Here is a 26929-nt window from a genome sequence, read left to right as displayed (position 1 = left end):
TCTTGTAACATCTACCTGGCTTTTATGTGATCAGTTTTTTTGAAAGTTAAAATGAAAGTGTCAATTGCTCAGTTCAGTTCAGTTCAGTTGCTCAGTTATGTCTAAATCTTTGTGACCCCATGGACTATAGCCCATCAGGCTCCTCTCTCCATGGAATTCTCCAGACAAGAGTACTGTAATGGGGTAGCCATTCCATTCTCCAGGGAATCTTCCCAACCCAGGGATTGAACCTGGGTCTCCTGCATTGCAGGCAGATTCTTTACTGTCTGAGCCCCCAAGGAAGCCCAGTGCTTCTTTTGCTTACTGTCAAAACCAGTGTTTTAAGTTGAGAGATACTGTGAGTAAGCTTTTATTCTCAGGAAAATTCACATTTGGGAAGACACATTTTCTATTAATTCTGGATGAAGGAAGTTCAGTTTTCTTTTTCTATAAGATTTTTATTTATGTTTTAACTTCATACTGAGAAATGAACTGATTGTTAGGTTATAATTAAGTAAATTTTCACAATGTAAACACACCCATGTATTCAAAAAATAGAACATTACTGTTACTCCACAAACCAACATTCCAGTCATCAGTCTCTGAAAAAGAGTCATCTTCACTGTCTTAACTATTAACAGATTGTTTTTTTAAATTTGGAATAATTGTAAAAATCAGTAATTCTTTCAGTTAATATGATCTAATATATTTTATAATCATATATTTTTAAATTTTAAACAAGGGAAGAAGTAATAGTGGAAATATTTTCTGTATATTTATGTGAAACTACATGGTACATTTCTATTAAATCATCCTACCTGTTCTTATTCTTAGAATCCAGACCATTGTCAGTTCCTGTGAAAGCTGTGCTGAATATAACTGAAGGCTGTAGAAGTCCTGAAGAAAGAATGAAAGAGTTTATTGGAGTAGTATGGAATGCAGTTAAGAGTCTAACCCTGCAGGTAAAATGAAAGTTAGAAATACCATTGTTTAAGTTCTTGGTTGCTTTTTTCTTTTTAATTTTCAGTGCTTTTAAGATCAATAAAAATTTTCTCACTGGTGACACTCATGTATACAACCTCACTTTCACAATTTAAATGAAAACTATTGGTGCTCTTTGCAGATTAATAACAAAGTGATATGAAACACATATGGTCTTCCTGATAAGTTACAAAATTATGCAAATTTTGAAATGTTATTTGAATTTTAAAAATTCACTTTTTGTTTCTTTTAAGCATTATTTGAAATATTTTAAAGGGTCAATATACCAATAACATACTTATTTTAGTACTGAAATAAAAGCTTCAATTGAATTAAAAGGATTACCTAATTTTTCTTCCTACCTAATTACATATTAAATATGAAAATATTATAACTATTGTTACTAAATTTTCTTCTCAGTTTAAAATACATAATTTAATCTTACTGAATTACACATCTTCCAGATCATGTTTTAATTGATGAAAATACACAATTAAATGCTTATCTCCATTTAATAGGAACTGAGTAAGGGTACCACAACCTTTTTTAAGTTTTCATGTAGACTCTTTTGTCTTGAAATAAGATGTGACAGACTGATAACAGAGGCATCTTTATAGAATTTTATGTGTACCAGATAGTAATATCCAAGTATTGGGACCTTCCATTTCTGTTCAAGATGTCGACAATTGCAGAAGAATATTGCTCCCACCTTATGAACAAGAAAGAGCAAGGTAGATGATGTGCAAAATTATACCAGGATGCTTCACCCACATAAACTGCAAGATAATAACGTATGTGCTGTTCTTAGCTGCTAGGTTTGTGGTAATTTGTTATGCTGTGTAGAAAAGTGATCCAAATATCTATGCCTAGCTATAATACATTCTGATAAGTATAATGAAAACTTTTAAAATCACTTTTTAGAAAATAATAACATTTAAAAACATCTCCAATTCCCTGGTATCAGTATGTGAATATGATTAACTCACATGGTGACCCTAAATAGCATGGGTTTGAATAGTACAGGTCCATTTATACATGAATTTTTTTTTTTTTTTTTTTTTTGATACTTCAGTACGTTGTGATCTGTGGTTGGTTAAACCCATGGGTTCAGAACAGTGAATACAAAGGGTAGACTGTAAAGTTGTATATGGATTTTCTTCTGCAAGGGGTCAGTGCTATTCTAGGGTCTACTATATTTAAAGTACTATTTAATACAACAGCTGGTAACCTGGGTTTTGTCAATCTTTTACAGGCTCTCTTTTTTGAGTGTGATGCTTATATAAAATTATGAGAAGAGGGGGAAAGAGAAAGTATGTTTTGTTATTCTTTTGTTGTTGTTTTAACTCTCAGCTTGCAGGAAACATGACTTTGTCCACAGGTATCAGCTGTGTCCTACAACCTCTGCCAGTATGAGGCCTTATGTTATTAATATTATCCTAGTAACTCCTTTTGTTGACTGACTTCTTTTCCTCTCTAGTGGTTCCTTTGATGCATTGATGGCATCAGATGAGACAGGAAGGTGAGACTCCATGAATGCAGGAAATATTTAGTGCCTTTACATTGGCTTCCCTGGTGACTCAGATGGTAAAGTGTCTGCCTACAATGCAGGACACTGCGGTTCAATCCCTGGATTGCAAAAGAAGTGGCACCCCACTCCAGTACCCTTGCCTGGAAAATCCCATGGACAGAGGAGCCTGGTAGGCTACAGTCCATGGGGTCGCTAAGAGTCGGACACGACTGAGTGACTTCACTTCGCTTACATTGATTGAGATTGATTATAGAAGCAGAAAATAGACAGTACTCCTAAGATGTTGCTGAATATTTATAGTCAATGTTACTTTCTTTAGTCTATAGTAAAAGGCTGTATCCTTATGTTCTCTTCCATTGTATATAACCCAGTCCTTGTATAAACATTTAACCATTGCACATGATAGAGCAAACTAGACTAGGTGTGGTTTTGCTTCTGATGACTATATTTATTCACTTAACTATATGCAGCTTTTCTTACGATAAAATCTTTAATCTCAGGGGAGATACGTTGCTGATGGGAATGAGGGTGATACCTGGGCAGTTGTATCTCAATTTTATTCTTTCTTTTTTTTTTTTTTCAGTTTTATTCTTTTTTTGAAGTTGGTCAACGTCAATCTGTATTCTTAGCTTAACTCTGGTCTGTGGTCACAAGAAAATAAACCTAAGAAGTTTTCTTTATTTCTTCTGTTTCTATATAATGCCTTAGTAACCATTCTGTGCTCCTCTAATTTTACTGATTGATTTAACACATTATTTCTACTATTTAAATGACCAATAAAATATATGCGTTTTTTTCTCTGATGAGTAATACCCATCATCTTGTTATGTGTTATTTTGTAATCTTCTGAAAAAAGTAATCTATGGTATATTTTGTTGTTGAGTTGCTCAGTTGTATGCAGCTCTTTGTGACTCCATGGACTGCAGCATGCCAGGCTTCCCTGTCTTTCACTGTCCCTTGGAGTTTGCTCAGTCTCCTGTCCATTGAGTCAGTGAAGCCATCCACCATCGCATCCTCTGTCTTGCCCTCCTCCTCTTGCCTTTAATCTTTCCCATTAGGCTCTTTTCCAGTGAGTCAGCTCTTTGCGTCAGGTGGCCAAAGTATTGGGACTTCAGCTTCAGCATCAGTCCTTCCAATGAACATTCAGGATTAAGTTCTTTAGGATTGAGACCAGATACCATGATCTTAGTTTTCTGAATGTTGAGCTTTAAGCCAACTTTTTCAGTCTTCTCTTTCACTTTCATCAAGAGGCTCTTTAGTTGTTCTTCACTTTCTACCATAAGGGTGGTGTCATCTGAATATCTGAGGTTATTGATATTTCTCCCAGCAATCTTGGTTCCAGCTCGTGGTTCCTCCAGCTTAGTGTTTCTCATGATGTACTCTGCATAGAGGTTAAATAAGCAGGGTGACAGTATACAGCCTTGACGTACTCCTTTTCCTATTTGGAACCAGTCTGTTCAGTTCTAACTGTTGCTTCCTGACCTGCATACAGGTTTCTCAAGAGGCAGGTCAGGTGGTCTGGTATTCCCATCTCTTTCAGAATTTTCCACAGTTTGTGGTTATCCACACAGTCAAAGGCTTTGGCATAGTCAATAAAGCAGAAATAGATGTTTTTCTAGAACTCTCTTGCTTTTTCGATGATCCAACGGATGTTGGCAATTTGATCTCTGGTTCCTCTGCCTTTTCTAAAACCAGCTTGAACATCTGGAAGTTCACGGTTCACGTGTTGCTGAAGCCTGGCTTGGAGAATTTTAAGCATTACTTTAATAGTGTGTGAGATGAGTGCAACTGTTCAGTAGTTTGAGTAGAGAAGAAAGATACAGTATTATTAAGTAAAGTACAGATTTTATTAAAACTTCATAAAATTTTGGGCTGGTGTCCATTTTATTTGTTTTCATACCTTATTCAAAACTCCATATTGTGTTTAATTGCATCAAGCAACTTCAGCTGCATGCAACAAATTCTGATAAATTATCTTTTCATTTCTATTATGACATATTTTCTAATTCTCCTTGCTATGTCTTCTTAGGTACACCCATCACTTAAAATTGGACACTTAATTTCCAAAAACATGGGATTTTTGTTTAAAGTGTCTTTAATATTAATTTCTCATTTTGATACTAATTTCTCTTAACTTTTGATGTCTATCCTAATATAAAAAATTCGTTCCATTTTGACTCTTACCTACAACTTTCTCTTCCTGGCAACACAACTCCTTTCTTTTTTTGCTCAGTTTTCTTTTTCTATTCTAGTGAAAATGCTTTGATACCAAAATAAGCTTATATAGTAATCATTTCATATGTATGAAATATACATATGCAATATGTTTGTATGTAAATAAAACTTAATGTAGTGGGACTGTAGCAGGTTTCTTTTTAAAATTAGTTATTTTGTACTTTTTTCAGAAATGGCACTAGAGTTGAAAAAGAGGTGTAATATAATTTGAGGATTGGCTCCAAGGCCCTATTGCTCTTTAATATGTCCTCCTTTACTTTTTGAGAAAAAAAGTACATAGTTACAAAAAGTACATACATAGTTTCTGATAAACATTGTATTCCTAAAAATTTCCTGTTGCATATAAGTATTTATTTAACATTCAGAGGCATGTTAACATTTTAGTACCCCAGTATAAACTTGTTTTTTTTTTTTTTTTTAAACAGCTAGTTAAAAAAAGACAACAGATAGTTGCCTAGTAATACATTATGGAATGTTCTCTTTCCCTCCATTTATTATTCTTTCATTCATTATCACATTCAGCACTCAATTTTATTATATATTATGGTAGATACTGAGTAGACAGAAGAAATACAGTAGTTCTCTTGGTCTAGCAGGAAAAACACAAATATCCATTGTATTGGAGCATCTTGTGGGGAGTGTTTCTTAGACAGATCCCTTATAAAACTCTTGCCATCCGAAAGAGACATGGAGTTATCAAGGTAAATGTCATGTATTGAAAGGATATCTAGGGCATGCTCTGCCAGGTTTGTGATGAACTTGGATACTATCTCAGATTAATATTTATTGATTTTTAGAATTAGATGACATAATAGCATTCTCCATATTATAATAGTGATAAAAATGTATCACTGTTTGAAGTTTAATTTGGTCCTAAATATTATTTCATGATGATATAAGTAATTGTATTAACAGAACCTCATTCTCTTTTATCCATTCCACTAGAAAACTGGTGGCTTCTCTGGTGGCTCAGATAGTAAAGAATCTGCCTGCAGTGCAGGAGACCCGGGTTCATCCCTGGGTTGGGAAGATACCCTGGAGAAGGGAATGGCAACCCACTCCAGTATTCGTGCCTAGAGAATTCTGTGGACAGGGGAGCCTCGCACGCTATGGTCTATGGGTTCACAAAGAGTAGGTCATGTCTAGTGATTCAGGTTCTATAGAAAAGTGGTCTAGTTTAGTGTATCCTTTTTTGATCCCATTTTGAGAAGTCATTGTAATGCGGGCTAACAAAGATAGTATTAGGGTTACTTGATTATTTGATGGCTCTAAGAAAATCTTCCAGTTAAAATTCCAAGTGTAAGAAATCTTTATAGTATTTGTAAGCCATTAAGTAGATACATTGACATGAACTTGGGTGAGTTTTGGGAGATGGTGAGGGACAGGGAGGCCTGGTGTGTTGCAGTCCATGGGGTCGAAAAGCGTCATCCAAGACTGGGCGAGTGAATGACAAAAAGTAGATACATGCATGCTCCATAATGTAAGATATTCTGGAAAACATACTCCTCTTCCCAGGATGAAGTTACAGGAACTGGATTTATTTTGCAGCTTAAGACAACCAAAAAGAAATGGGCAAATTATATTGAACAGTAGTTTCAAAACACTAGGCAATAAGAAAAGTTAGACAGCAAACCCTGAGAGACTTAAGGTAAAAATCACCAGGAACCAGTGACTTATGCATTTGGGGAATAAAAGGAGGGAGTCTAATTGGTGTTCCAGGTTCTGCTTTGGGTAGATAGCGATGCGATTATATGATAGGAGCAGCATCCTTTCGGGGTTAGTGGCAAATTGAGAGTTTGACTTTACATGTTTATTTGAAATGTGTATGAGATATCGTTATCTCTTATGCTGAATATTCATAATTGAGTTTAAGGAAGAGGTGCACCATATAAATATAATTTTAGAAATCATCTACAGATGGTTAAAACTAGGAAAATTCAAAAAAGTGTGTTAAGTTGAAAGAGCAATGGGCCAAGTGAATACCATTTCTAAAGTAGTCAGTAGAAGAGAAAGTCTCCTTGAAGAAAACCCTAAACAAAAGATCAGAAATGTTGGAGGAAAGGCGAGAGAGTCCAAGGAGCCATTGTCAACAGTATCAGATTCTTAATGTCAGCTATGGGCTTCACTTTGCAATATTAAGTGATGTTTAAGGTATGCACTATTCTTATGTTCTTATATGATTCTGTTAGTTCTTTGGCTTGTTTTGTAATGATGCAGTGCCTTCATTAGCTTTACAGACAATGAACTTAATCTGGTATGTCATTCTGGATTAATTACAAGTAAAGATACTGATGATTCTCTTTTTTTCTTTCTTGTGTTGTTTTTGATTTTGGCTAAATACACATATAACATTTACCTTCTTAACCATATTTAAGTGTACAGTTTAGTCTGATCTTCCTTCTTGACTAAGCTTTTTGTGTATAAATTAACATTTAATTAAAGGAGTACTAAATGATTTGCGTTTGTATAAATTATTTTGAAAATGATCAAGGCACCTTTCTTACCTCACTCCTAGTCCCAGTCCTGTCTTATACATACCATATACTTAGACATTTTCAACTGCTTGTATATTCTGAAAAACTTCAGAATAAAAGTAGATTCTGATTCAGTTATCAAAATCTAGGCCTTAAAATTGAGTTTTTAAAAGAGTTGTGTCCACTCTCCAAGACGTTTTATGAGCCAAATATAAAAGAGAAAACCCTGAAGTTGTCATCAGATTAAACAAAACACCATAACTTAAAGTCATCAAAGGATTATTCTTTTAATGGAAGTTTGAACAAGTAAATGTGCTTGGAATCAGAGTTTCTGGAAAGTTGATTTTGGAGCCAAAGTTGGTATTTGCTAAGTTCATGTACTTTATTATTTTAGAAAGATGTATGTTGCATTAAGACATCAACAGTATTTGTGATAACCTATTTATTTTTCAGTGGGAAAAAGAATTTCATACTTCATTTTAATTGGGGTGTTTTATAGTACTAAATGTAGTCTTGAGCAGTTTTTAAAATGAACTTGGATTGGAAGGCCTTTTCACCATAGATTAGCATAAACTCATTGTTTTTTGTAGTTTTCCTCTGTTCACTCATCAGCAAAGTTTCTGTTATGTTTTTGTTCCAGAACGACATAATTGGCAATGGCATGCGGCTGACAAAATAGAAGTACTCTGGCCTACGATTCACTAATGAAGGAGAACATTACCCTGGTTTTTGCCAAAATCAGTCTTCTTGACTTTTACATTGAAGGCTGTGTTGCGTCCTATGGCATTTCCTGGGTGTTTTGGCTAGTTTCTGACAATGAACAGCATAGTGTTATGGACACTTTATTTTCCATTTGAAAGATCCTGAGCTCCTTCTTTTGCTAATAATCTTTTATTCCTGTTAGGAGACAACTTCCCACATTCTGAGAGAGTTTTGGTATGAGTGTCAAAGTCAGATAAGCTAGAACAATTGAATTTTTTTCTCTCAGAAAGTTATATATGTATAACAAGAGATGTAATAATCATGCCACATGATACATCTAATGTTCTCAAGTCCAGTGAACTTCCTGGCTTATCTGCAGGATTAAGTAAGAGTGGATATTAGACATACCGGTTGTCAGTCACATTAATGTTAATAGTAATCAATTACATTTAATGCTTAAAATTTTGTGTAGAAGGCTATAGTTTTATTTATAGACATTGAGAAAGTGACATCAGGTGCGTGATAGTTTGTTAAAAAGAGGAAGTCCTTATTACAGTCTAGGAATTTTTTTCTTGTCTTCCCTTGACAGGTATTTTTGAGAAAAGTATGGAGATTTATAACATTTCACTGTGGAAAAGAAGATAACCAAGGTGCACTTTTGAGGTCTTTAGCTAGTGTCCTGAACTGTGTATATTTAAATTTGTACTAAATAGGAGGATATTCCAAATATGTTCATAATATATTATGAATTTATAGAATAGGTAATGGTTTGGGCAATAGTTTATTTATGTTGCATAGTGCAAATATAATACTACTTATTTTGGTAGCCTTTATATGCATAAATAGGTAAACCATAAGCCAGTAGCATTTTAAAATAGAAGGATTGTGAGCGTCTTTTACAAATCCTTGAGAATTAATATATAGATATGGCATACAGTAGATATTTAGTGTATGTTCATTGACTTTATTTAGCAAACATTTTGGTGACAGTTAATATGTTAACCTTTATTTCAAAGCTGATTTTCCGCCATTTATAGATAAGGAAGCTGAAGTCATGAAAAGATTAAATAGCTTGTCAAAGGTTCCACAGTTAGAGTTGAACCCATCTGGCTGACAACTCAGTTTTATTAATCACTCTACTAAGTGTCTGTGAAATGAAATGATGAACAACATGCATTAAACAACTTTTAATTAACATCATTATCTGGTGCTAATAAAAATAATTGTGTTCCTTTCTTTAACAATTATTTAGTACCTCTTTCATACTAGGTACAGTACTGTGTACTGAGACTGTAGCGTGAACAGAATAGGCACAGTATCTGACATTATAGATTGTATGCTCTAGTGAAAATTGTGTAAGGCTATTACTATTTAAAAATCCTCTTGTTTCAAGTTTCTTAAATGCTGGAACTATGTCCTTTCTCTGTAGCCCTGACTTTGAGCTCAGTTAATAGTGACTGTTAAAGAAGGCATGAATAAAAGAAAGAAAAAGTGAATGAAAATACAAAGTGCATTGTTTCTTCATTCTTATTTTTTATTTGAAACTGTGTCCTGAGGAGTAAATACATTCATACAGAGAACATTTTATTCCGTATAAATTTTCTAAATACAATTATCACTAGATTTTCAAGTTTTGAAGAAAGGAAAACATTTGGGAAATAGCATTATTTTAAAGGGCAGAAAATATGGTATAACATTGTAAAGCATTTATATAAAGTTAGTGGTATATGATGGACAGTTTGCTAATTAAAATGCTTATTAGGTTAATACATAAATGAATCCTGTCTTAGTTTCTTCTTTTTAACTGAGTTGTGATCACAGTTGTAGAGTGCACAAATAAGAAAAATCAAAGGTTACCAAACTACTTTTAGAGGATGGGGGGTACACAATGGCATATATCTTTTTAAGCAGCACTTGAAATTTCAGGAAAAAACAGAACTTGGAACTTCAGAAAAATTGCATGATTATCATTTCAGTTATTGAAATAATACCAAATAATTTCTACTTAGTGGTTTATCCTCAGGATATGATACTTAGCTATGTAGCCCTTGACCTAATAGGAATCAAAATAAGAGGTGGTTCTACTTCAAGAATTTGTAATAATCCCTTCACTTTAGCACATGAATGTGTTCAATATTGGCAAAAGAACATGTTGCTACCAAAACTGAAATAAGATCCTTGAAACAGAAAGGATGTTGCCATGGAAAAATGAAGTAACACTCAGTGCAGCTGTGATGCATTAATGAATAGGATATTTTTTTAAAAGATCATTTGTGTTTGGTGTGGCTCAGAGGGTCCCAACCAGATGGTTTCCATGAACATGATCTGACCCCCGGTTTGAGGACTTCTTACTGGCAGATTACTTCATTTTCTTTCCCTTGGATTGTCAGATCCTTACATTAATGCAAAATTTACTGCTGCAGATTTATATTCACTTACATAAATCATTCAACATTTTACATTAAAACTAAAATTTTAGACATATAGTTTAACAGTTATTTTAAAAGTGTAAAAAGATTTATGTGTTAGCTTTTGTATATATAATAGATGTAACATTATAACAAGTTTGAGCAATTTGGATTATATGTTTTAGTTCTTATCATTAAAAGAATCCCTGCAACATACATCATTTTTTGGAAAGTTTATTTTTTGATGTTGTTATGTGTATCAGGTTAATATACTGTTGATTTTGTTTGTATTGCTCAGGTTGTTTTGATTTGATTAATTTATTTCTGAATTAGTAGAAACTTAGAATATATTGTGATGATAGAAATTTTGGCACAATTTAAATTTGTTTCTCAAGACATCTATGTATAAATTTGTGTACAGTGACATATTAAACTAATTACCTCACACTGTTGACAGCATTTGTCAACATAGCATCAGTATCTAAAGTAAAATGTTAAATACTGACCCGTCATTATTTGAGCTTATAACCATAGTTAATACAGGAGGATATGCTGTCAGTGAGCCACTCTAACTTGTGCAGTTTAGCATCACTACTGAATTATGTTAGATATCTGAAACAAAATGTAACATATTTGAGACAGTATGCACTTCTATTTCAGAAGTTAGAAATGTTGTGATCTTAAGTCAGTGATGAACTACTTAACATATGCATTTTTAAATCATCTAATCTACAAGGTTAAATTCTAGAACTAAAAATTTTCATACTGGTATGAACCAGTGTACTTATTTTTGTAAATTTTTACTTATATTTTTCTTCACTGAATTCATTGGTTTATCCATGCACAGAAATACTGAAGGAAAAATGAGTAAGTGCACTTATAAGACTGGCAAATTATTTAGCATATCAAGGAATTCCAGACCTGTTACATACCATGCTCTCACTAAGGAATATATTAACTCCAAGAGTACATATATGACTGTAATCTTAGTTATCTTTTGTAAAATATGGTTTCTTTGTTATTTTAACTTGCTAGACTACCTAAACTTTTATCAAGCGAACATTTTGGTTTTTATTAGATAATAAATTCAGGTAATAGCTTTGTATGCCAATTATTTTATAAAAAATTAGCAGGTTATATTTTGTATTTTACTAAAACTAATTCAAGTATGCTAGGCAGTTTGGGCAGTCTACTAGCCAGGTACAGAATATTACCTTGTAATAGAGTCAGCTTAGACTAATAGGCTTTAACTTAAACATAGCTTTTGAATTAAGTACTCATGATGTATTCAGTTTTTTATTTGGTCTTGCTTAGTCTTACTTTAACTCTGCTATGGGCTGGCAATCTAAGTAAGTACACTGGGGATAATGAAGCGTAAATATTTCACATGAAATCACAATTTAGGTAATAAATCAATGTATGATAAAATTAAGGACTTGCGCTCTGATTTTTAAGTCTCCTGAAATTTCTTCATTACTATATGTTATTAACGTGTTAGTTTAACATTAACATTAACATTATCTCTTTAATGTTTATCTAGAGATAGAATCTGAGCATTTTAAGTATTTTTTCTTAAATTTCTGTCTGTAAAATAAAAGACAAAGGGACAAATTCACATAGAAGTAGACGTTTGTGGTTTTTTTATGTTTTAAAGTAAGAGCAATAAAACGCTAGTCAGCTCTAAGGCCTTAGCTGGTGTTAACAAAACGTAATGAACTGCAAAAAAAGGAGGATTTTCTCACTTTTTTTTGCCAGCACATTTTCTAACTCAATCATGTTTCTTGGAAAAGAAACTGTGGAAAAGCAGCTATGTTTTCATTTCATGTCGCTGTGCTCTTTTGATCATATTTATAGCAAGAAACAATACCTTTTCCAGTGTTTGTTGTATTCTTTAGTAAAATAAGCTCATAAAGACAAAAGTATGGGACATTTTCTTTTTTGGGCTTGCCTGTGTATTCTGTTAAAGATATTAGGTGATTGAGATTTGTTTATTTTCAAATTTAATCTGATCCAAATATTCTGATTCTGTTTTTCTTTTCTAGCTTGAAATACAGTCTTGTTGTGTGTTTATCCCAAATGATAGTTTGCCTTCTCCTAGTACAATTGTATCTGGTGACATTCCTGGAACAGTAAGAAGTTGGTACCATGGACAAACCAGCATGCCAGGAACGCTTGTCCTCTGTTTGCCTCAAATAAAGATTGTTAGTGCTGGCCACAAGTATATGGACCCTCTCCAGGAGATTCCGTTTGTCATCCCACGACCCATCCTTGAAGAAGGTACATTTTTATGTTAAAGTCTTCCTATGGTTATATATTTTATACTGATATTTTTAGTTTTAACCATTTTTTTTCTTTTTTAAATTATGCCAGTGCATCTCTAAATCAGTCTTCTCATTGAAAAAACTTAATGGAAATGAACTAAGTGATATACAAAGTAGTTCTAAAATGACAGATGTACAAAGTAAATGAACTAAGTGATGTTGTGTATTCATAGCCACACCTTTTATTATCTATAGATGAAGACAACATACATATATATATAGACAGAGACTGTCTGCCAAAAATTATATGGCATACAGTATAATCACTGAAATGCTAAGCACAGATAAAATTAACTTGAGAAGAAAGTTGGTTTTGGATGTTTGCATTAAGCTGAACTAAGAATTATAAGTAGGTTGATTTTAATTTAAGCCACTTGACTTACAAATAGATGTATCATAAATACATAAATCATTTATGTATTTATGATTTACACCATTTATATCAAGCTTGATATATTTCTAGATCACTCATTTATTTAAATAAAGTAGATAATTGTGTGATGATTGGAGCCATGACTCTTTCTTTAATAAATACTTGATTTCTGATGTTGGAGTGTTTTCAGTTGCAGGTTCATACCCTTTTGAACTTGGATGCATTCATTTCAAACTATGTGAACCTGGAAAAGTTTTGAGTCACAAAGCCAATACTGTGAATCTATATTTTAATAACAAGCCTCAAATTTTTGACAGTGCTAAATAGGTCAACACCTTGTTCATATTATTAGGATGTAAGTGTCTGAATCCTGATATCGTTCAGATTACCACACATACTGTTACTGAAAAGTTAGTAAAGTCTTCAATTTTTTTACTTTGACTTAATGTTGATTTCTGTCTCCCTTTCTCTGTTGTGATTTCCATTGAAATATAGTTTTGTTAGGTTTATGTAAGCATGATTTTATCCAGAAATTAAGGTTGGTACTTAATGACATGAATACTATTATCATAAAATCATAGAATTCTAGAAGTTAGAAGGAACTTAAGAATTCTTCTAAAGTGCTCTTTGTCTTGATTCTTTCACTAGCATATTGGGATAACTGTTATTTGCTATTCATTTTTGGTCACAGGAAATTCCTTATTATCACAATAGGTGTTATATGCTAGCCTCATAAAGTGACCTGGGGAGTGCATCCTCTTTTTAAAAAAAAAATTAACTCTGGAATGATTTTTTTTATATTGTGGAATGATTTTTTAAAAATTGATTTGTACCTTGATTTTTGTTCAAACTCATTGCTAAAATTTACATATTGTAAAATTCCTCCTTTTAAAGTATATAATTAGATGCTTTTTAGTGTATTTACAGTTCTTATGCAACCATCACCATCTAGTTTTATAATAATTTTATCACTATAAAAATAATTCATACATCATTAGCACTTAGTCGTCTACTCCCATCCCCCAAGTCCCCTAGGAACTGTCTTTCTATGAATTTGCTTGTTTTAGACATTTTTTGATTGGAATAAAAAAAACCTGTGGTCTTTTCTGACTGGCTTCTTTGACTTACCATAAATTTCAAGGTTGATTCCTATTGTAGTATGTATGTCTTCATTCCTTTCTATAGGTGAATAAAAGTTCATTTTATGAATATACCACATTAATTCATTGATTATTTGATGGACATTTGTGTTGTTTCTGCTTTTTAGTGATTATACATAGTATTGCTATGATCATTCTTGTACACTTTTTGCATGGACATACGTTTTAATTTCTATTCAGTTCCATTCAGTTCAGTCGCTAAGTTGTGTCCAGCTGTTTGCAACCCCATGGACTGCAGCACGACAGGCTTTCCTATCCATCACCAACTCCTGGAGCTTGCTCAAACTCATGTCCATCGAGTCCATGATGGCATCCAACCGTCTTATCTTCTGTCATCCCCTTCTCCTCCTGCCTTCAATCTTTCCCAGCATCACGGTCTTTTCCAGTGAGTCAGTTCTTTCATCAGTTGGCCACAGTATTGGAGTTTCAGCTTCAGCGTCATTTCTTTTAGCTGCATGTAGTAGAATTGTTGAGTCATTTGGTAACTCTGTCCTTATCTTTGAAATTGACAGGCTATTTATCAAAATGTCTGTTCCATTTTGCAATCCCACGTCAGAGAATGGAGCTTCTAATTTTTTATATTGAAATACAGTTGATACATAACATTAATTTATTCATATCTGTGTCACCACTTATTATTTTTGTATCGTTACTGTCTTGTTGATTCTAGCCATCCCAGTTGCTGTGAAGTGCTATCTCGTGGTTTTTATTTTCCTGTCCCTAATGTCTGATGATGTTGACTATCTTTTCATGTGCTTATTGGCCATTTGTAGAACTTGTTTTGTATTTTCTTCTTATATTCAAATTCTTTGCCCACTTTTTAGTTGAGTTATTTTTCTCTTTATTGTTGAGTTATGAGTTCTTTATATATTCTGATATCAGACCCTTAATAGATAATGTGACTTGCAAATATTTTCTCCCATCCTCCCAGTCTTTTTGTTATCTTAATTAATTGTTTGAATTTAATTATGTAAATAAAATTTATTTCCTTTATACTGTTATATATGTTAATTGTAATTCCTTTATCCCCTGCTGTATTGGAAATTATCCCTTAACTATTCTTTTTCTTTTTTTTTTTATATATTAGAAATTAGCACTCTTTGATTAAAGTCAACTCAAAGTCTAGAAATCTTAAGTTGCATATTTAATTTATTAAATTATGCATTAAGTCAAGCTATTTACTGTGCTTCTGAACATCACACAGGTCTGAAAATGCTTTAATTCATTCATCCTATCTGGATTAATAGGCTATCACTTAAAGAGTAGTTGCTTGTATTTATTGTGAGTATATAATCAGGACAGCGTTTGGAACATTTATTTAGTGAAGAAAAGTGTTAGTCACTCAATTGTGTCTGACTCTCTGCAACTCCCTGGACTGTAACCACCCAGTCTCCTCTGTTCATGAAATTCTCCAGACACGAATACTGGAGTGGATAGCCATTCCATTCTCTGGGGTGTTTTCCCGTCCCAGGGGTTGAACCTGGGCTTTCTGCATTGCAGGCAGGTTCTTTACTGTCTGAACCACCAGGGAATCCTTTATTAAAGAGCCAGATAGTAAATGTTTTCAATTTTATCTGTTTATTGGTCTTGTTGCCACTTCTGAACCCTCCTTTGGCCATAGATAATAAGTCAGTGAATTGACATGACTCTGTATCTGTGAAGCTTTATTTACAAAATCTGATGGTCAGATTCGGTCATGGGCCATGTTTACTGACTCTTACACTAGTGCCTTTCTAGATGTTCCTTCTTATAATTCAGTCCTGTATCCTATCGCAGGTCATCTTCCTTTTGCCTTTTTGTGATGATATGTGGTTAGAAAACTGAATTTTATTTGTTTGAATATTTTTTTATTTTGCTAGATATATAATTTATATATCCAGATACATTGCTAGGTATATAATTTCTTGTTATTTTAGTTTGGCCTATTAAGATAGAGTCTTTGCTTGTAGCTCAGTTGGTAAAGAATCTGTCTGCAGTGCAGGAGACCCAGGTTCGATTCTTGGGTCAGGAAGATTTCCCAGAGAAGGAAATGGCAACCCACTCCAGTATTCTTGCCGGGAGAATCCCATGGGTAGAGGAGCCTGGCGGGCTACAGTCCATGGGGTCGCAAGAGTCGGACACGACTTAGAAACTAAACCACCACCAATTAAAAATACTGTTGTGCTGATTCTTTTGCTTTTCATTGTCCTATTGAGAGATCCACTTGCAGTTTATATTTCCTTGAAGATATTTTGTCCTTCCTCTCTGGCAACTTTAAGAATTTTTAAAATCTTTGTGTTTTAAAGTTTTTATATTGGTGTCTTTTATGATTTCTCCAAGTTTTCCGGCATGATCTGTTCAGATATTACCTGTGTCTTTTTTTTCCTCGAATATATTTTAGAATTTTCACTTTTTATTACTGCATCATTCTTGTCTCTTTTTTGTACTTCTATATTTTTTCTCTTTGACTTGATGATCTGCATTCTCAGTAATTTCTTTAGTCTGATCCTTCATTTTGTTAATTTTTCAAAGTTGTGTCTGATATGCTGTTAAAGTTGTTCATTGAATTTTAATAAGCTTTTCTAGAATTCAGATGTATCATATAGAAAACTGTACAATTCTTAGTACACAGCTTGGTACATTTTATACTAAAGATACTCGTGTTGCCTACATCTGAATCAAGATCAAAAATATTACCAATGATCTTCTCTAGTTCCCTGAGAGCCTCTTTTTCTTCAGATTTAACCTATATCTTGATACCGAAAATCATAAATTAATGGGGAAAATGGGACAGTTTCATTTATGGTTTAGCTTAACATTATTATCATAGCCATTTGCATGCAAGCCTTGTGTCCTGTTACGTTCTACACTGCAAATTGGTCTAGGACTTTGTCTTTAATCTGCCTTAGTGTGAATGTTCAAATTTTACCTGTTTAGAAGTCCCTCAGGCTATTTGTTTTGCTTATCTCTTAATTTCTGGCTTGTTCTGTTTCCTGGCCTTAATAATCTTTACTATTGGGAGAAGCTTATTAATGATTTTATGGAGTGTGTGTGCTTGTGTGTGTTTGTGTGTTAACAGATATGTTTTAATCATGGTATGTGTTGCATAGAAAAACATTTTATACATTGATTTTCATTTGTTTTTAGTGCAAAAGTCATTCAGGGCACTAAATCTGCCACTGGTTCTGGAAATAGAATCCCCCAGTAATTTAAAGATGTTATGACAATATTATAGCCACCCCCCACCCAATGGATTTTATGAATGGAGTAATATATATACACTACTGTATTATTTGGTATCTCTTCAATACTCATTTAATATCCTTCTTATTTCTATAACACTCCTGCCAACTTCAACTGTTTGTCCTTTTTATTTGATAAATTGTTTTATTCTTATCTTGTTTTTCCAACATATTATGAATGAGTTAAGAACTACAGAAATCTCCCTTTTTAAAACATATGATGTTTTTATGTTCTGTGATTTGTTTTTCTCGAATCTTAGTTTATTTTCAACTTAAAAAAGAATCATTTACCAAATGGAGCGAACTAGAATCAAATAGAAACTTCTAAAGTCTATTTTTCATACTCCCTAGGAGACTACAGAGTGACTACATAATCAACATTGAAACCTAAAGTAGAAACAATTTTTTAACCACCTGGTTATTGCATTGGCCAAACCTACCCTGAAAAAAGGAGATTATTTCAAGATATTTGAAACTTTTTCAGACATTAGAAAATTATAGATACTAACTTCTTATGAAAGACCACAAATAGGTTCTTTTCATTTTAAAAGTTGTCTGTAAAAATATTTGCACAGAACCCCTTGATGCATATGTATAAAGAGTACTTTACTTTGTATCTTTGTATCTGTGCATAGATGGAGAAAGAATCTGGAGGTCTGTTCATTTTCAGCTTTCAGCTAGTCCTGGTTTCAGTGTCACTCTGCATTGTCTTTCTTCCAACATATTTGAGTATTGGAACCTGTTGAATGAATGATGGATGTCATGAATCAGATTTAACCTTTATAGTTTATTTCTCTGTGCCTCAGTCACTTGCTATATTGACAAGTTTAAAAAAATATCGATGTTACACATCTGCTGTTTTGCCTTCCGTTCTCATCCTCATTTTGATTTATAATGCTTTTTTTCTCTTTCACTGTCATTTTCCTGGTTTCAGAATGTAGATAAATATTTTCAGTCATTCATGTTCAACCACATACGGAATGTGTCTAAATCTACATACCACCCTCCAAATATATTCCTTTCTATCCTACTTCTCTGTTACTGTTGTTTTATGTTCATTTTTGTTCGGGCTTCCCTGATAGCTCAGACAGTAAAGTATCCGCCTGCAGTGAGGGAGACCTGGGTTCGATCCTTGGGTCAGGAAGAGCCCCTGGAGAAGGGCTCGGCAGCCCACTCTGGTATTCTTGCCTGGAGAATCCCCATGGACAGCGGAGCCTGGCAGGCTACAGTCCATGGGGTCGCAAAGAGTCGGACACAACTGAGCGACTGAGCATAGCATTTTTGTTTAGTAAATGTTTTTTGATAAATGTAGGCAGTGGATTTGGTGAGGGTCTGGGGATTCCCTGGCAGCTCAGGAGGTAAAGAATCCGCCTGCAGTGTGGAAGACATGGTTTGATCCCTTGGGTGGGAAGATCCCCTGGAGGAAGACATGGCAACCCACTCCAGTATTCTTGCCTGGAGAATTCCAGTCTTCTTTTTCCTTTTCAGTCCTTATTAGTGTTCTCCCACTTTTTCTATATGGATTATACATTTGTCTCTATATAAGTGACTTCAGGTGATTACATCTTTTTTCATCATTCTCTCTGCTATCACATTATATACCTCTAACAATGATTCCTCTTTTGAGCTCTAGACCTAAATATGCAATGGCTTATTAGATAAATTTACTTGAATGTCCCACAAACACTCACAGTATGTGCCAAGCAAAATTCATCATTCCCATCTTCCACACCCAAAACTAAATCTTTTTATTTGTAATCATAGCATTAACCATAGAAACTTCTACATAGATAACCAGGCTAAGAACCATGGAGTCATTCTACATACTTCTCTTTCACTATCTATAACTAATACAGTCACAAAGTTTAGCCAATTTTTTGTTAATCTCAAATATGTCTCTATTCTTTGCCATTTTATCCATTCCTAGCACCACCATTCTGGTTTAGACAGTCATGTTTTTATACAACTGTCATAGCTAACTGCAGTATCTAATCTCCTTGCCCCCAATTTTCTTATCTTCCCCTGCAAGTCAGGTGATAGTGCCCTAAGGACTAAATAGAAAGAGAAAAACTGTTAGAACAAATTTATAGTGTCTTTTAAAAAATACTTGAGAAAGAGAAGGTTTATGTATACCTTGATATTCTTTGGTTGTAAACAACAGAAACCAAATCAGGATAATTTAAGCAAAAATGAAACATTGATTCATTGCCTATATCCTACTGTAGAAAGCAACTTTGGATATTTAGTTAAAATTTCGATAGTTCATCACCATTTGACTAATGGTTATGAAGGCCGTGGTCTCATAAGTTCATCATTAAGAAGAACTTTCATTTCTTAATCTTTTTTTTTTTTAACTTGTAACTTCTACAAAGTTATTGTTCTCTTGCTCTTTGTCTTTAGTGTTCCTTGGTTATCATTCTGGAGTGCTAAATTTCCGTTAAAAATTTGAGTTTTTAAAAAACACATGAAAAGATGCTCAACATCACTCATTATCAGAGAAATGCAAATCAAAACCAAAATGAGCTACCATTACATGCCAGTCAGGATGGCTGCTATCCAAAAGTCTACAAGCAATAAATGCTGGAGAAGGTGTGGAGAAAAGGGAACCCTCTTACACTGTTGGTGGGAATGCAAACTAGTACAGCTGCTATGGAAAACAGTGTGGAGATTTCTTAAAAAACTGGAAACAGAACTGCCATATGACCCAGCAATCCCACTTCTAGGCATACACACTGAGGAAACCAGATCTGAAAGAGACACGTGCACCCCAATGTTCATCGCAGCACTCTTTATAATAGCCAGGACATGGAAGCAACCTAGATGCCCATCAGCAGATGAATGGACGAGGAAGCTGTGGTACATATACACCATGGAATATTACTCAGCCATTAAAAAGAATTCATTTGAATCAGTTCTAATGAGATGGATGAAACTGGAGCCCATTATACAGAGGGAAGTAAGCCAGAAAGATAAAGACCATTATAGTATAATAACACATATATATGGAATTTAGAAAGATGATAACGATAATCCTATATGCAAAACAGAAAAAGAGACACAGATGTATAGAACAGTCTTTTGGACTCTGTGGGAGAAGGCTAGGGTGGGATGTTTCAAGAGAACAGCATCGAAACGTATATTATCTAGGGTGAAACAGATCACCAGCCCAGGTTGGATGCATGAGACAAGTGCTTGGACCTGGTGCACTGGAAGACCCAGAGGGATCGGGTAGAGAGGGAGGTGGGAGGGGGGATCGGGATGGGGAATACATGTAAATCCATGGCTAATTCATGTCAATGTATGACAGAAACCACTACAATATTGTAAAGTAATTAGCCTCCAACTAATAAAAATAAATGAAAAAAAAATAAAGTAAAAAAATAAATAAAATAATAAAAATATTGATCAAAAAATTTGATTTTTGAAACTAGTGTTTAGATTAAAAAAAAAGAAACTAATGTTTAGATTCAAAATATAGTGATCTAGTCATTAATGATAGACTAGATCATGCAAACATAATGATCATATGAACATAATGAAAAAAAAATCCTTTAGCTTTACAGTAAAAGATGATCAATAGAATGAACAAAAGGGTTCTCATTATATAGATCTGAGCCTTCTTCTATACTGAACTTAGATTTCTAAAGTTCAGAATGAGAAACTGTTTGTTGAAATGTGTCATCTGATTTCAATTGCCATGGAAGGGAGAGATGACTGCTAATATAGCCAGATCCAATCTGTGTATGGTGTTTGGGTCAAAATCAACATCTTGGGTTTCATTAGAGAGCATTTGCAGTGAGGCTTGCAGATGTAATTTGCTACATCCAGCTCACACCTCTGAGCAGATGGGTTTCTACCCTGTGCCTAGCAGAAGTTTGTGTTTCCTTCTTTGAAAGAGTTGCCTGTGACTTTAATAAAATATTTTGACAGACTTGGAATATTGAGATCATTTATAAATTAAAACTCTGCATTGTTGAATTTAGTGAGTTTTGATAAAAACTGATAAGAAAATTGTCGAACAACCATGGAAAACATGAGAGCTGTTTTTCTGTGTAATTCTGGTCACCTCAGTGGTTCATACGTATTGTTACAATATAGATTTTAAAAAAATGTCATAGTTTGATTATCATAATTTCACTTATTCTGAAAGACGGTGATATACCATTGCAATAGTTTTTTCCCCAGCTTTACTCAGTGTCTTTAATTCTTAAACCTTATGTAAATGAGATGGTCTGGGGAAAAGAGAAAGCCCAGAAAAGAGCTATAGATTTGTTCTTGACTATCTTGGAAGGGATCCTATAGGTATAACAAACAAAGTTAAGCTGTTGACTGCCTAAACATATTTAATATAATTGCTACAGACTTTGTTCTCTTCTCAGTAGCTCGCATTCATCAATAACTCACATTCATCCTGCTCAGTCATTTGTTAACCTGTGTATTCTGTGACTTTTAAAGGCCAGACAAGGAACTTTATTTGCTGTTAATCAATTTTGCATTCCACCCACACAAATATTTATTTTAAAAACTAAAGCCGGTGTGGCAGATCTAATATCCTGCTCACCTTTTGAAAATAAACTGTATAATTTACAGCCTTCAGTTGAGTTCAGTTCAGTCGCTCAGTAGTGTCCGACTCTTTGTGACCCTATGAATCGCAGCACACCAGGCCTCCCTGTCCATCACCAACTCCCGGAGTTTACTCAAACTCACGTCCATCGAGTCGGTGATGCCATCCAGTCATCTCATCTTCTGTCGTCCCCTTCTCCTCCTGCCCCCAATCCCTCCCAGCATCAGGGTCTTTTCCAATGAGTCAACTCTTCGCATGAGGTGGCCAAAGTACTGGAGTTTCAGCTTCAACATCAGTCCTTCCAGTGAACACCCAGGACTGTTTGGATGGACTGTTTGGATCTCCTTGTACTCGGAAGGACTCTCAAGAGTCTTCTCCAACACCACAGTTCAAAAGTATCAATTTTTCGGAGCTCAGCTTTCTTCACAGTCCAACTCTCACATCTATACATGACCACTGGAAAAACCATAGCCTTGACTAGATGGACCTTTGTTGGCAGAGTGATGTCTCTGCATTTTAATACACTGTCTAGGTTGGTCATAACTTTCCTTCCAAGGAGTAAGCGTCTTTTAATTTCATGGCTACAGTCACCATCTGCAGTGGTTTTGGAGTCCCCCAAAATAAAATCTGACACTGTGTCCACTGTTTCCCCATCTAAAACTCAATATTTAAAAAAAAAGGAAAACACACTAAGATCATCCAGTCCCATCACTTCATTGAAAATAGAAGGGGAAAAGGTGGAAACAGTGACAAATTTCCTCTTCTTGGATTCTAAAATCACTGCAGATGGTGACTGCAGCTATGAAATTAGAAGATGATTGCTTCTTCACAGGAAAGCTATGACAAACCTAGACAGTATGTTAAAAAGAGTAGATGTCACTTTGCCAACAAAGGTCCATGTAATCGAGGCTATGATTTTTCCAGTAGTCATGTATGGATGTGAGAACTGGACCATCAAGAAGGCAGAGTGCCAAAGAATTGATGCTTTTGAACTCTGGTGCTTAAGAAAAGTCTTGAGATACCCTTGAACAGTAAGAAGATCAAACTAGTCAATCTTAAAAGAAATCAACCCTGAATAATAATTGGAAGGACTAATGCTTAAGCTGATGCTCCAATAGTTTGGCTACCTGATAAGAACAGACAACTCATTGGAAGAGGCTTTGATGCTTAGGAAGTCTGAAGGAAGAAGGAGAAGAGGGTGACAGAGGATGAGATGGTTGGATGGCATCACAGATTCAGTGGACATGAACTTAGGCAAACTCCGGGAGGTGGTGAAGAAGAGGGAAGACGAGTACTACAGTCCATGGGGTCACAAAGAGTTAGAAGTGACTTGGCGATTGAACAAACAAACAATTATATTTATTATACAATTCAGATAATAATGCCTGAGAAAAATATTCAGTCATGTTTTTTCTTTTACTGTTTTATCATGAGCATTTTATATGAACTTAACATTTTTAATCTATTAAAAGAGAGTTTAGACTTTAGACTTTCACCATTAAGTGCAATGGTAGCTGTGAATCTTTTAAGATGATTTATTTATTTATTTGGCTGCTGTGGGTATTAGTTGTGGCACGCAGTATCTTCAATCTTTCTTAAGGCACATGGGATCTATAGTTGTGGCATATGGCATCTAGTTCCTTGACCGGGGATCGAACCTGGACCCCTGCATTGGGAGCTCAGTTTCAGCAACCACTGGGCTGCCCGGAAAGTCTCTAGCTGTGGATTTCATAGATGCCCTTCATTAGGTTGAGAGGAATCATTTTCTTCTCAGTTTATTGAGACTTTATCATGAGGTAGTTCGAGTTTTATCAAATATTTTTATGAATCTAATGAGATGATGTGTCTTTTGCCTACACTTTGTACTATTATGTGGTATATTTAATCAGTTTTACATAACTAATTGATTAATCTTGTATTTGGGAATATAGGCCATGTGGTTATGGTGTGTCATCTCTTCATATGATGCCAAACATAGTTTGCCTTTTAATTTTTTTTATCTAAATTCACAAAGGATTTTAGTCTAGAATACACAAAGGATTTCTGTCAGTGTCTTTGGTTTTTATATCAGGCTAATACTGGTCTCATTGACACACAGTGAAGTTAAAGTCACTCAGTTGTGTCTGACTCTTTGCCACCCCATGGACTATACAGTCCATGGAATTCTCCAGACCAGAATACTGGAGTCGGTAGCCTTTCCCTTCTCCAGGGGATTTTCCCAACTCAGGGATTGAACCCAGATCTCCCGCATCGCAGGCAGATTCTTTACCAGTTGAGAGACGGTACTCCAGTACTCTTCCTTGCTTGGAAAATCCCATGGATGGAGGAGCCTGGTGGGCTACAGTCCATGAGTCACAAAGAGTGAGTGACCTCACTTCACTAATACTGGTCTCATAAAATTAGCTGGGAAGTTGTTTCTCTGCCTATGTTTCTGAAATATATTTTCTTTGTGGAGGATTGGCACCATTTTTTAAAATATTTGTGACGCCATGTAGAATTGGTGAACGATTTTTTTAGTCAAAGAACTTTTAATTTTTGAATGCAGTGTGTTTTCTTTTTAAATAGAATTTAGTTAGATTTTGATTTTTTGTGCAGTCTGAGAATCTCTTATTTTTAAATGGGATGGTTTGACCATCTATATTTCATGTAATGATGTATTTTAATTAAGTTGGTCATTTGCTGTTTGTTCATCGTTTCTCTTGTATTTTTTTCCTTTGTTTGTTTTTTATACCTTATTTGTTTGAAATGTATTCAGTTCAGTTCAGTTCAGTTCAGTCCCCCAGTCGTGTCCGACTCTTTGCGACCCCATGAATAGCAGCACGCCAGGCCTCCCTGTCCATCACCAACTCCCGGAGTCTACCCAAACCGTATTACAGTATACCATTTCATTTCCTCCATTGATTTTTTTTTACTATGTATTAAGTAATGATGGATATAAGAATTATTCTGTGCATTTGAATTTATCACACTCAACCTCAGATATATTTTAACTTAATTTTGCTCAATTATAAAAAAATTATTTGAACATAGTTCTGTTCTCTGTTCCTTTCTGTTCATATATATATTATGTCTCTATGTGTCGTAACCCAGTAGTATAGTTTTATATTCATTGTTCTGTGTGATTAGCTGCTTTTCTTTGCCAATCTCCAGTTTGTTTTCAGTTAGAGCTGCTCCACGTGTAGATGTTTTTTTGATGTTTGTTGGGGAAGGTGAGTTCAGTGTCCTTTACTCTTCCATCCTGTTTGATGTCCTCCTTGAATATCACGTTTTCTTTATTCATCTAATGATAGACAGTGAGCTTTCTTCTATATATTGGATATTGTGAATAATGCTTCTCTGAACATTGGGGTTACATTACCATTTTCTAATGGTCTTATTGTTTTCATTGGATCAATACCCTGAAGTGGAATAGCTAAATGGTGTGGTAGTTCCATTTTTAATTTTTTGAGAAGCTTTCATACTATTTTCCATAGTGTTTGTACCAATTTACGTTCTCATCAACAGTGCACAAAGGGTTCCCTTTTGTCTGCATCTTCCCCAACACTTGTTATTTATTGTCTTTTGATAAGAGCCATTCTGACAGGTGTGAGATGTCATCTCATTGTGGTTTTGATTTGTGTTTCCCTAGTAGTTAGTTTTGTTGAGCATCTTTTCCTGTGTCTGTTGGCCATCTGTATGTCTCCTTTGGAAAAACGTCTGTGCAGGTACTCTGCCCATTTTTTTAATCAGATTGTTTTTATGATACAGTTGAGTTGTTCATGTATTTTGGATGCTGTGGATTCTCAGTTTCTTGAAAGGAATGTAACCTTGGATTGTTCCAACTGTTTGACATTTGAGCTTCTTTACTGAAGTTCTTGACAGTGTGTTTGGTTTTTTTTATTTATTTTTTTTTTTTTGATGACTTCTAGCCCTCATTGATAACTTTGTAAACTTTTAATGATTCCTTTAATGCCTTTCCACTCCCTCTAAAAGCTGTTGGAGACCACTTTCCCTCCTGGCTTAGATGTTAAAGAGTCTGCCTGCAATGCCAGAGACCTGGGCTCAATCCCTGGATTGGGAAGATCCCCTGGAGAAGGGCAAGGCAACCCACTCCAGTATTTTTGCCTGGAGAATTCCACGGACAGAGTAGCCTGGCAAGCTACAGTCTGTGGTGTCACAGAGAGTCCAACAAGACTGAGTGCCTAACACTTTCACTTTCATGCTTTTCTCAAGGTTATCTGATTATTTTCCCTACCCAGCATACAGCCTCTTCATTACTTTAATGAAAGCATTGGCCACTTCCCATCCAAATAGTTTCCTGATGCAGTACCTTTATACTTAGTATTCACCTTCTGGAATATTTTTTTTCCTAAGTAACTTCATGCCTTTTGTCTCTATGGAATGTCATTTTATCTGAGTGGCTTTTCTGGACTATCCTATCTTAAAGTGGCAGCACTCTGTTCTATTATCCTGCTTAATTGTTTGCAGAACATCTACAACTATCAAAATACTGTACTTCATTAAATTATTATTTTATTATCCTTCTTTCCACAGCTACAATGCAAACTCCATGAGAACAGTGAGGCTGTATTGTTCACTGCCCTCTCCCTAGGTCCTTGAATAACATCTGTTTTTACATTTAAAGTTGATTAGCCGTTTCTGACTCTTTGAGACCCCATAGACTATACAGTCCATGGAATTCTCCAGGCCAGAATACTGGAGTGGGTAGCCTTTCCCTTCTCCAGGGGATCTTCCCAACCCAGGGATCAAACCCAGGTCTCCCATATTGCAGGCAGATTCTTTACTAGCTGAGCCACCAGGGAAGCCCAAGAATACTGGAGTGGGCAGCCTATCCCTTCTCCAGGGGATCTTCCCGACCCAGGAATCGAACTGGGGTCTCCTGAATAACATCTAGTATATATTTATGTCAGTAAATAACTTGTTTAACAAGTAAATCTACCTCACCTGAAATAAGTCTTTAGTCTGCTCGTTGCTTAGGACCAA

At 34.8% G+C, this 26929-nt stretch overlaps 1 protein-coding gene across 11 annotated transcripts in view; it reads left to right on the top strand.

Moving 5' to 3' along the window:
• VPS13B (vacuolar protein sorting 13 homolog B) overlaps positions 1–26929 on the top strand; it is a 780541-nt gene that overhangs the window by 340975 nt on the left and 412637 nt on the right. For all 11 annotated transcript variants that reach the window (XM_070477337.1, XM_070477338.1, XM_020914637.2 and 8 more), the window contains 2 exons: positions 814–941; positions 12350–12584. In XM_070477337.1, the coding sequence (XP_070333438.1) occupies positions 814–941; positions 12350–12584 (363 nt within the window). The remainder of the gene's footprint in view (positions 1–813; positions 942–12349; positions 12585–26929) is intronic.

Source organism: Odocoileus virginianus, chromosome 15 (assembly GCF_023699985.2).
Source record: "Odocoileus virginianus isolate 20LAN1187 ecotype Illinois chromosome 15, Ovbor_1.2, whole genome shotgun sequence".
Taxonomy (NCBI): Eukaryota; Metazoa; Chordata; class Mammalia; order Artiodactyla; family Cervidae; genus Odocoileus; species Odocoileus virginianus.
Note: the sequence above shows the minus strand (reverse complement) of the source record. Positions and strands in the feature narration are given on the sequence as shown.